Below are 12,065 nucleotides of genomic sequence, written 5' to 3'. Positions count from 1 at the left end.
GAACCTGTAAGCCAGCCCCAGTTAAATGCTGTCCTTTATAAGAGTTGCTGTGGTCATGGTGACTCCTTACAGCAATGGAAACCCTAGCAAGGGCATTGCCCTAGGCTCTTTCCCTGTGGTGGGTCACTGCGGCCAGTTCAGTCCTAGGAGCTGCTGCTCTAGCAGCCTCGCTCCCTGCTTCTCTTCCTGTGCATTTTGCGTTGGCAGGAGCTGTCCTAAATCCTTTATGCAAAGAACACAGTGCACATGTAGAGCGCAACATCTCTCTTCCTCCGTTTGAGTTTTCCTCCTTTTAGTTGCCTCTGGTACAGCAGTCTAGCCAGCAAATGGAAAACTCCAGTCATGTGGTTGCAGTGTGTTCTGGAACCGGTTGTATCTTATCATTAGTCGTTACAGTCTCTCACCATGCCTTAGAAATTAGACCTTATTGTGGGTATTGTTTGCACAGGAAAGAGCAGGGCAGATGCAGGGTCTCAGGCTATCTCTGGCTTCCAGCACCGCCCGTCAGATGAAAGGAGTCACTGCTCTACCTAACCTTGTTTAATTACGTCCATCCTTAAACACAGTACGGCTTGGCCTATCACTGCAAACATGTACTTAGGGAAGGAGTGAGCAGGCATGTAGTGTATAGACCTGCTCTAGGCGCCCACCCCGGCAGTGCCTGTTGCCTTCCCAGCTGCTGATTTTGGATCACAAATTAGTAATTTTGTGGTTCCTGCTAAAGGCAGTAAGGCCTGGAAGGTACCCATTACTTTGGTCTGTGGTTGGGGTACCTGATTCACTGGTGGAGCTGGTGTGTCCGTATCTCTCTGTTGCCTTAGAGTGCTGGGCACAGTGCTAGGCCCCACTGTCTTCCTAGTGGAAGATGATGCTCCGTGATCGCTATGTGCTGTGTTAGGAAAGGTTCCACTCTCCTAGTACTGCAGTCAGTTAGCATTGAAGTGTTAACTATGTGAGTGCCATGGCTTTTTTTTTTTTTTAATTATTTTTTTTTTTTTTTTTTTTTTTATTTTTATATATGAGTACACTGTTGTTCAATTCAGACACACCAGAAGAGGGCATCAGATCTCATTACAAATGGCTGTGAGCCACCATATGGTTGCTGGGTATTGAACTCAGGACCTCTAGAAAAGCAGTCAGTGCTCTTAACCACAGAACCATCTCTCCATGAAAAAAGTGCTGTGTCTTTAAATGCCCTTTTTACATTCATAAGGATGAGCATGCTTTTCTACATGCAAGAAGAAAAACAGTCCTTTCAAACATCTACATAATAAATCTTAGAGCTGTGCCCGTCTCCTGGGCCAGGGTGCATGGTAGCACACCAGCCATCACATAAGTGTAGTGGGGGAGAAGTCCTATGAAGACCTAGGGGGAGAACGTTCTAGAAGGAAGGGCCAGAAAGTGCAGTGGGCCTGCAGCTTGCAGAGCTCAGCATACGTGAGTAACACTGGGACCAGTGTAGCTGGAAAGGTAGCAGAGTAGGCAGGCATCTAAGGCATCACTGCAGGTGGGCTACCCTACGCTGGGAGCCACTTACATCCGGAGATTCAGGTCTCGTGCTGGTGCTGGGTCAGTCACGCAAGTGGAAGCCAGCACAGGTGCCTGCTTCAGCAGAGGAAGAAGAGGAGCAGAATTGGAGTGGGAGAGGCTTTGGTAGTGCACTGGAGCCTGACCAGCAACCCACAACTCAGCTTATGGACTGTCTTAGGGCTTTACTCCTGTGAAGAGACACCATGACCCACAGCAACTCTGAATAAGGCAAACATTTAACTAGGCCTGGCTCAGAGGTTTAGTCCATTGTCATCATGGCCGGAAGCATGGCAGTGTGCAAGCAGACGTGATGCTGGAGAAGAACCCAGGCAACAGGAAGAAAGAGTGGGTCACTAGGCCTGGCTTGAGCTTCTGAAATCTCAAAGCCCACCTCCCAGTGACATGTTTCCTCCAGCAAGCCACACCCACTCCAACAAGGCCACACCTCCTGATTGTACCACTCCCTGTGGGCTATGGGGCCACTTTCATTCAAACCCTCACAGGTAGTGAGGGGATAAGGAGGGAAGCCACTCTAAGAAAGAGACCACAGGTTGTGCAGTCAGGGAGCAGCCGATGAGAAACTGCTCGTCAGCAGTAAGACCCACCCAGGCTGCCTGGGGTGCTCAGAAACTTGGGAGTTTTAAATCTCACCTCAGTGGCATGAGTGTAGCACTAAAATGGGTCCTCCAGACTGCATCCCTACTGGGGAGCCTGGGTTCCAGCATAATGGAGGAGTGAGAAGGTAGAGACTTCTGGCAGCCACAGAGTGTATGAGAACAAGCCGGTGTGATATTCAGGCTGTTATGTGGAAGTGATCTCAAAGCAAAGCCTTATTCAGAGGCGCAGCCCATATCCGGAAAGCTGCCTCCCTCCTGGCCCTGTCAGCCAGTCAGCCACCCTCCTCTCCCTTGGTGTACTACTTCCAATGTACTTTCCACACTTGAGCACACTGCTGCGCGGACTGTCTCCTCTCTCCAGGAGATACACAGGCAGCGCTAGGGCTTCCTCCTGTCTCCTGGCTCAGCCATCGCCTGAGAGCTGCTTAGAACACTTCACTTAAAATGGCAGGTGCTCCTCCCCCACTCCACCCTCCTCTCCTGCCTTCTCTTGCCATAGTATGTTACTCATTCCCTGTCTGTTCTCTCTGTCTTTCTCTGTCTCTCTTTTTTTCTGTGTCTTATCTGCCTGGCTGTTTCTCTGTGTCTATCTGGCTGTCTCTCTGTGTGTCTGTTTGTCTCTCGGTGTCTTTCTGTCTGTGTCTCATATACATGCACGATTACAGTGTTTCTTGTGGGCTGTGTTTCCCCAGGCTGGAATGTCTGCTCCCTCCCTGAGTCAGAGATTTCCCTGATCTGTGTCCATTGCTATTGCCACCCAAGTACCCAGGACAAATGTTTGTTGTTAAATGAGAGATCCACAGAGGCTGAACCTTAACAATGGCATCAGAGATGGAGGGATGGCCTTGGAGGTCAGGTAGGATGGGTGGGCCACATGACCGGTTGGGAGTGAAAAAGCAGAAGCAGGACCACGTTGCTGCTGACGCTGTCCCTTCAGGAGCCATAGGCGTTGGAGAGGAACTCTGGCTCCGGCTCCAGCATGGCTTGTGAGCTACCTCCACACACTGTCCCTTGCGTGTCTGCCGGGCAGAGGGCTGTGCAGTTAGGGCTTGGGACATCGTCATGGTGGTTTGTTTGAGCATCTTTATCATGTGGGCGGCAGATAAGGCTAAAATGGTCTCAGGCAGAACGAGGAAAGCAGACAGTTGGCCATATCAAGTTACACAGCAGGCCCAGGAAAGTCCCATGGGATTGCCTTTTTGTAAGATTGTTTTGTTGAAATTGGAAACAGTCTGTTCTTTGGTTGGTTTAAGATTTTTAGATGAGGTATAAATTCCTTTTGGTTTCCAGCCAGGTGAGCTTTTAAGATTACACTTTCTGGTAACAGCACTGCTGTCCCAGCTCCAGGAAGCCAGCCCTGCAGAACCCAGATCTCAGCTGAACGGTTTGTTTCCTCGTATATGCAATTGGCCTTGGGATTCTGCCTTGAGCGTTGTGGGATAAGTACATTGGAACTGTACATATAAAAATGTGTATAAGTCCCAAGGAAACAACTTGAGGTAATGATTTTTATTGTCTCAGTTGTCAACACGAAGCAGATTCCCACGGACGCCACAGTCATGAGTTATGCTGAGGAGAAATACATACTCAGCAGTCAGGGCGAGTTCAGGCTCTGTGACAGAGAGACTCAAAGGCACCTTGCCCTAAACAAGGAAGTTTGCCTCTTCCTGTGTAAGGGTAGATTAACGACACTCGGCCGATCTAGCCACTCGCTCTCCAACACCGTCTCCACAGCTGACCCGGGTCACCCACTCTCCAGCGGTCTCCACAGCTGACCCGGGTGCTGCTTTGCCCACACGGCTGCCAGAGAAAGGAGCAGAGCAGGAAGGGGCCAGAACCTCGGAGAGGAATACATGCTTCATCAGTGGGCGCTAACCACACTGCCGAGGAGAAATAACGGAATCTGGCATACAGCTATACCCTGACCTACCACAGCCTTTATTTTTAATATTCCCATCAAAGTCAAAGTATTATAATAACCGCTATGGTGACATAATTTTCATTATTCTGGGTTAAGGAAGACGCGGACATGATGTTTTCTAAGAATGAGGCATGTCAGTGTTGAATTCATTCTCACCTGTTTTTGGAGCATCTACCAGACATGCTCTGGGCTCTGGGGACGGAGGTAGGGATGAGACCTGAGCAGTGGGGCCATGTCGGGCCTCAAGGACTCAGCTACCGTCCTCCTACTATGAAAAAGGAACAGCCACTAGTTATCTGTCCTGTAAATGTGTTTCTTGTGTGAGTCTTCATATTCGTGTCCCTTGACAAAAGCTTTCATGAAGGACCTGGGTCTGATTTTTGGTGGGAGAGCATGTGGGACTGACTTAGCATTTCCAGGGCTTGGGTTTCTGTCTTACTGCTGCAAAACAGAAAAGGAAGGGAAGAGAGTTGTACTGAATGCCATTAGATAGTGCAGCATCGTTAAACAGTCAGATGCCCTGAGAACCTGGAACATCTCAGCAAAGCACATGCAGTAGTGAAATTCCATTTCTAAAATTGGCAGCCAAGCGTTTTCAGAGCCTCAGAAGTCGCCAGCCGAAATAATGCCCCAGAACAGAAGATTTGAGTTGTGTTGATGGATAGCCAGTGTTGATGTGAATTCACGTTGACAGCCGTGTTGTGGGTCTGGACGTTTTATTTCTTGGTTTATAAACATTTATGTGCTCAGCCTCAGGCAGAATAAAATGTGCTCTGTTTCTTTTCCAAGAGACGCAATTCCCGGCAACCATCCTGGGGCTTTATTAGACTCTTTGCATGTCTAGATTAGCAAACTCTAATTTTAAAACATTTTTTAAGATGGATTTTTCAGCTTTCTGCTTTTGAGAGATGTAAATCCATCTTGGCATCAGTTTTTAAAGTATTTCCGAAGTTAATTAGGCTTTCAGACAGCAGGGGTTGCCGTTAGAACAATTTATCTGCTGCTCTCGTGCCAATTTGCATGCAGTTTTCTTGCCAGTGGCTCCCTCTGTCCACTTCTGTTCAGCTGGAAACTGCAGACACACACGTGGGCCTTGCTACTACTCAGAGAAAAGGTGCGTGTATCCACAGGTCATTTATTACACAGCGAAAAGGTGTATTACTCATAGGTCATCATCATCTGGGAAATCGTCAGAGTGATGGGGTAAAGTGTGCTTGTCTTTGCCGTGTCTGCTCTGTGATCTCAGCCCTCACAGCTTTTCTAGGCATTCACTACTGCCCAGCATTCAGTGAGATATTTTATTTGCAAACTGAACAACCGCCTGCACAGGGCTGGAAAGATAGGCATTGGGGCATTGGTTATCTTATTCCGTCAGTGGTTTTCCAAAGAGAGTTTGTTCCAGCATCGGAACAGTAAAGATGAGAGAGGTCTTCTATAAGGATGTATAAAAAGGGATGGAGATAGGAAGGAACGGAGTGTGTTATACGCTGAGAGAAAGGAAGATGACTGGCTCTATGTGACCAGAACATCACATCAGAAGAGGGGGCCGGTCTCTGGAGAGGACCTAAAGCAAAGTGACGCTGTGCAACCCTCTCCAGAAGGTGGCGCTGTGAATATGTGAGAGCGGATGAGGTTGATGTTGGTCCTTCTGGCTGCGGAGCAAGGCGAGAAAGGGCAGGGTTAAGCTGAGGAAGGACTGTAAGGGCCGCACAGCCATCCAGGTGGGGCTGCATAAGTCAGAACCCAGGGAGTGGCCCTGAGGATGATGAAGAAGAGATGAAGAGACAGGAGGTCGGCGAATCGACAAGCCTGGCAGGTGACAAGTGTCAGGGTAGGAAAGGAAGAAACCAGAGCAGCTTCCTGCCTACCACAGGACCCAGAGGCAGCAGGATGTAGGGCGCGCTGGTGTGGGGCAACGCCAACTCCCTGTGTATTGTATTTAACAGAGGTTGGAGACTTGGGCTGACCCCCACTGTGTGTATCCATCTGTGGTCAAGTCAGAATGAAATTGTAACCTTAAAAATGTCTTCCCTTGGGGTTGGGAATTTAGCTCAGTGGTAGAGCGCTTGCCTAGGAAGCGCAAGGCCCTGGGTTCAGTCCCCAGCTCCGAAAAAAAAGAACCAAAAAAAAAAAAAATGTCTTCCCTTTATTTTCATGCGTATGGGTATTGTGCCTTCATGCATGTTGATACACCATGGAGACTGGGAGAGGACATTGGATCTCCTGAGGCTAGAGTCACAGATGACTGTGAGCTACCGTGGGGTGCTGGGAATCAAACCCAGATCCTCCAGAAGAGCTGCCAGTACTCGTAACTACTGAGCCATCGGCCTGGCCCTGAAACTGGAACCTTAGAATTTCTGATCCCCAGAACCTGCTTTTGAGGCAGCGGAGGCCGTGACACACACAGCTGTGTGTGCTGATGTGTGACTGTTCTGGAACATTCTGACTGCTGCTTCTCTTGTCCCTGTAGGAAGCCATATCACCCTAAACTGGAAGCTTTCATTGGTCACATGCTGAAAGGATCTGGAGCCTCTTTTGAAAGCCCCTTAGGTTCCCTGCCTCTGTATCCTAACCACCCTCTGTGTGAGATGGGGGAGCTCACGCAGACAGGTACGTACAACAACTGGCTGGTCACTGTCCCTCCCGCTCGCCCCTCTTGCATACATTAGGACACGGTAAAGTCATCCAGGATGCAGGTGTATGTGTTATCAGTTAGTTGTGTGGGGCCTGGCTATACCCAGACAGAAATCATGAATTGGTGGGCTCTTTCAGGACTGGTAGTCCTGGGCCTTGAGTGCCCAGAGCCCAGGGACTGGTACGCCAAACACAGGTTTTTAATCTCGAAACCTTAAAGACTAAGAATTTACTGCTCTGGGCTTAATTGCCAACCATCCTATCACTTGGAGGGCACTGCAGTCCTTGGCTTCTATCAGCAGTAAGTGGCAGCAACAGACAGAGCAAAATGACAAGGTAAGGCAGCTGCGAGTAATGCCTTCTAGTGTTAAAACTCGCACGCTCCTTAGGGGGCGAGGATAGTGACAGTGTGACACTTTCCAGCAACCTGGGCCCACAGTTTCTGTCCTGTGGCTCTAAAGCCCTCTCTTCAGCTCTTCACCCTCTCTCATCTGCTCTCTGTTTCCTCAGCCGTTGTGCCCATTGCAGTTGCCTGGGTGTCTGGGCTGCCATCTTGGCCACTGCTCTATCTGCAGGGAGTCAGGAGACAAGGGAAGGCCGCTCAGAGTCCTTTCCTTGGGCCTTGCAATATGAGAGGGCAGTGAAGGAGGACTAACTAGACAAGCAAACTGAATAGCCAGGAAAGGGGGTGTCTTAGTTAGGGTTTTATGGTGACACCATGACCAAGGCAAGTCTTATAAGGACAGCATTTAATTGGGGCTGGCTTACAGGTTCAGAGGTTCAGTCCATTATCATCAAGGCAGGAACATGGCAGCTTCCCGGCAGGCATGGTGCAGGAGGAGCTGAGAGTTCTACATCTTTATCTGAAGGCACCTAGGAGAAGACTGGCTTTCAGGCAGCTAGGACGAGGATCTTAAAGCCCACCCCCACAGTGACACACCTACTCCAACAGGGCCACACGTCTTAATAGTGCCACTCCCTGGACTGAGCATATACAGACCATCACAGCGGGTGTGGCAGGCATGTTTGCACTAATTATAGCTGTTTTCCCACAAATAAAGGGCTTCCTGCACCAGTCACAGGCCTTCTGGGCCTCCAGGAAAAGCCCTCTGGCCTGAGAAAATGGCTGCAGGACTAGCTAGAGTTTGCCAGGCTTGTCCTGCTTACATTACAGTGCTGCTCTCTGAGGCTGCAGCAGACCGTCTGTCCTCAGCTGTGTTGGTCTCCTGAACCTGAGGAAGAATCCTCGGGGCAACACAAAGTGTCCAAAGCAGCCAGGCTGCCAGGAAGGCTATCTGGCCAGTCAGTAGGGAAGGGACTCTTGGCTGCCAGGCAGAGGAGAGCCTGTCAAACAGTCTGCTCCTGGTTTTTAGTCATTCTCAGAGAACATTAAAATAATGTTTAGAATTGACTTCATAATAAAGACAACAAAACCTCAGCACAGAACTAACAGCCTTAATAGCATTTGTCGGTTCTTAACAACATATAATAGTGTTGAAACTCCTATGTCAGTGCCCTAGGGAGAGAGGTTGATCTAATCTCTCTCATGTGGACTGGGGCCTCAAGCAACTTGGAGACCCCAAGATCTGTATCTAAACATCTGCTTTCTTAAAATTAAAGATAACTTTATCCACAAGACGCTGTCATGAGTAAACTGGGTCGGCTACCAAACCTGGTGACTCCAGTTCAATCCCTGGGTCTCACGTGGTAGATGGGAGGAACCAGCTCCTGCAAGCTGACCTCTGACCTCTGTGTGCACACTGCAATGCACATGTGCACTCGTGTGCACACAAAATATGTAAAAAGCAAATTAAATAACCTTTCTTGTTACAGACCCTCTGGTGCTCATGAGTATAAGTTGCAAAAGACAGTAAACCAGAAGAGAGTACCACAGTTCCACTGAGACATAGACGGGGGTTGGGGATTTAGCTCAGCGGTAGAGCGCTTGCCTAGTGAGCGCAAGGCCCTGGGTTCCGTCCCCAGCTCCGAAAAAAAAAAAAAATAACAACAGTTCCACTGAGACATAGACAGACTGGACCTGGCTCAGTGGTTAAGCACTGGCTGCCCTTGCAGAGGATCCGGGTTCAGTTTAGTTCCCAGCACCCACAAGTAGACTCACAACCATCCATAACTCCAGTTCAGGGGATCTGACACCCTCTTCTGACTTCCTTGGACATCAGGCACACAGCAGGTGCACATACATTCATGCAGGCAAATATATACCATAAAATAATAATTTAAAAAAATAAAAAAGAAACAGACTCTTGGTGCTAACCTTTCTTCCCGTGCACATGCCCTGGTATCCTACTGACCCCTCCTTCTGTATTCAGTTTCACTACTCGAGAACATATCTGGAGGTAGACAAGATGGCCCAGCAGGTAAAGGCGCCCACCTCATTTGGGGGTGGGACTGTCTAAACCATTCAGACACCTGAACATAAATGACATAGCTGGTCACTGCCTGTGTGCAGTTCGCATCCTCAGAGGATTCCCACCCATTACTGAGATGGCGGTCCCTCACATTCTGCAGGCTGGAGGGCAAGCCTGCCTTTTTCTTTCTTTTGGGTTGCCCTTTCCTGCTTATGGATAAAGCTTTCTCATTTCTGTAAACTGTTCATTCACTGTAGTACAAAGCTCAGACAGCGTTAAAGGGAAGGTAAAAACGTCTTATTCCCACTTTCCACCCACCTCACTTCTGCAGCCTCCATTCCGAAGCAGCTGTGAACACACTTTCTTGCTTTTGCTTCTTTTTCACTTAAAGGGGGCATGATAAACACACTGACCCCTTTATGGTTCTTAAAACACTCTGTCTGGATGTCTGAACTTGCAGAGTGTGAACTAATTGGCTGAGCTTGGAAAGCCCCTGCAGGCCCCAGAGGTTAACAGGACAACAGGCCCCAGAGGTTAACAGGGCCTTCAGTCAGCTTCAGTGGAAACAGGGCCAAGGAGGGACCAACCCAGGTGTAAGTCAACTAGGCAGAAAGCAGGTGTTGGCAGGTAAGGCAGACTTCACGTAGCCATCCCTTCCTGAGGATGCTGTGTTCCTCACGGACACAGACTCCTGTCCTCAGGTATTTGCTAATTACAGTCTAGACGCGGGATTCCTAGTCTCTGCTGGCCCTAGGGAAATGGGGAGTCCAGTGGGTAGAGGTTTGTGACAAGGGCTGTCCTTCACACCCCATCCTCACACTAGCTGACACAAAACTTTTCTCACAACTTCTACTTCCCTTTGGGGAAACAGACCTCATCCCATTAACTTTAACTGGTATTGAACATGCCAGACACGGGCGCTGGTCCTTTGTGGCCCTTTGGCTAAACGTGCAGTAAGAAAGTCTCTGTGTCCCCTGGTGTTGCAGGAGTCGTGCAGCATCTGCAGAATGGCCAGCTGCTGAGGGACATCTATCTGAGGAAACACAAGCTTCTGCCGAACAACTGGTCCTCAGACCAGCTTTACCTAGAGACCACGGGGAAGAGCCGCACCCTGCAGAGCGGGCTAGCCTTGCTCTATGGCTTCCTCCCAGAGTTCGACTGGAAGAAGGTCTACTTCAAGCACCAACCAAGTGCTCTGTTCTGCTCTGGAAGCTGCTACTGCCCGCTAAGAAACCAGTATCTGGAGAAGGAACAGCGACGCCAGTACCTGCTCCGTCTGAAGAACAGCGACCTAGAGAGGACCTACGGGGAGATGGCCAAGATCGTGGACATCCCCACCAAGCAGCTCCGGGCGGCCAACCCCATCGACTCCATGCTCTGCCACTTCTGCCACAATGTTAGCTTCCCTTGCGGCAGAAGTGGCTGCCTTGGCATGGAGCACTTTAAGGTGATCAAGACGCACCAGATAGAGGATGAGCGCGAGAGGCACGAGAAGCTCCTGTACTTTGGGTACTCCCTCCTCGGGGCCCACCCCATCCTGAATCAGACGGTTAACCGGATGCAGCGCGCTGCCTCGGGCTGGAGGGACGGGCTGTTCACCCTCTACTCTGCTCACGACGTCACCCTGTCACCCATCCTCAGTGCCTTGGGTCTTTTGGAAGCCAGGTTCCCAAGGTTTGCTGCCAGGCTGGTTTTTGAGCTCTGGCAAGACCGTCAAAAGCCCAGCGAGCATTCCGTCCGGATTCTGTATAATGGGGCTGACGTCACCTTCCACACCTCCTTCTGCCATGACTTCCACAAGCACTCTCCCAAGCCCATGTGTCCTCTGGAGAACTTGGTCCGCTTTGTCAAAAGGGATATGTTTGTAGCCCTGGATGGCAGTAGTACTAACTATTACGATGCATGTCACGGGGAAGGGGCCTAGGAGGTGCTCAGCACAGCCGCGTCTGCTTGCTGGTTCTGTCTGTTGCTAAGATGTCAAGGTACGGAGTTCTAACGGGTGCAGATTAGGTGGGGTGATCATACTCATGGGCGAGACAAACGGGATCACATACCGTATGCTACTTGGTACAAAATAGCCAGTTCACAGAGGAAGGAAGGCACGTTCTCACAGCCGTGCGCAGCTTAGAATGCCAGCATTCGGCTCAGCACTCACAGTTGCCAAGCCAACCTTATATACCTTTTGGCCTGCCATGAACCAGCAAACCTCTGCCAAAGTCCTCTTAATCTCGGACATTCACCTTCACCTTGTGTGGAAATTTTCCCAGAGGGACGAGTTCAAAGTGTGCCCGGCAGCCTTTGTCTGGAGGGACCAGAAGATCACTGTCTTAGACTTGGTAGCCCTAAAGGTCTCTGTCTGTCAGATCTCGGCTGTGCACTGGTTGGCCATACATAAGTGGGCAGAATAGGCGGCAGCCAGCTCCAGCCGCTGGCTGTTTGCTGACTCACCTTGAAGAGCAGCCTGTGCCGTTGGACTCCCGCTCCTTGGGAGCCAGCGGGCCGCAGTGCGGCAGGTCCTTTGGGAGCGTCTGCTAGAAGCACAGGGTTGGGTCTTTGTATCTGACGTGGTAACGAGCCCAGGCAATGGCCCTGGGTAAGAAAGCGTGTAGGAATAACTATTACAGCACTTGATGCTCATGAGGATCATGGCACAAAATAGCTTTACGTGTGTCTTAGGTGTTTGTCTGCTGTAGTCTACTGGCTGCAAACTGCTGGGCTTTTGTATTCCATTTAGTATTTTTATAGTCTAGGAAAATATTTTCTGAGACCAGTTTTAGACGTGTTCGGATTCCTATAGAAATATTCGATTTACTGCACCTGCTTGGTGGTTGGAAGGAGGCCAAAAGCTAAATTCGGACACTCTCTCTTTTTCCCCCTCCGAAAATAAATAACTAATGACTCATTCCTTTTGACAAGCTGTAGAATTGGGTCCATTTTTAAACCATTTTCATCTATTTCAAATGCCAAATTCCAATCGATTTTTAAAGAGGTTTC

At 49.6% G+C, this 12,065-nt stretch overlaps 1 protein-coding gene across 2 annotated transcripts in view; it reads left to right on the top strand.

The window, feature by feature from the left end:
* Pxylp1 (2-phosphoxylose phosphatase 1) overlaps positions 1 to 11,416 on the top strand; it is a 64,593-nt gene extending 53,177 nt beyond the window's left edge. For both annotated transcript variants that reach the window (XM_032910037.1, XM_032910038.1), the window contains exons 5-6: positions 6,539 to 6,678; positions 10,058 to 11,416. In XM_032910037.1, the coding sequence (XP_032765928.1) occupies positions 6,539 to 6,678; positions 10,058 to 10,995 (1,078 nt within the window). In that variant the 3' untranslated portion in view covers positions 10,996 to 11,416. The remainder of the gene's footprint in view (positions 1 to 6,538; positions 6,679 to 10,057) is intronic.
* Positions 11,417 to 12,065: the final 649 nt, after the last annotated feature.

The sequence above is a fragment of the Rattus rattus genome, chromosome 8 (genome assembly GCF_011064425.1).
Source record: "Rattus rattus isolate New Zealand chromosome 8, Rrattus_CSIRO_v1, whole genome shotgun sequence".
NCBI classification, from domain to species: Eukaryota; Metazoa; Chordata; class Mammalia; order Rodentia; family Muridae; genus Rattus; species Rattus rattus.
This window is presented reverse-complemented; position numbering and strand designations above follow the sequence as displayed.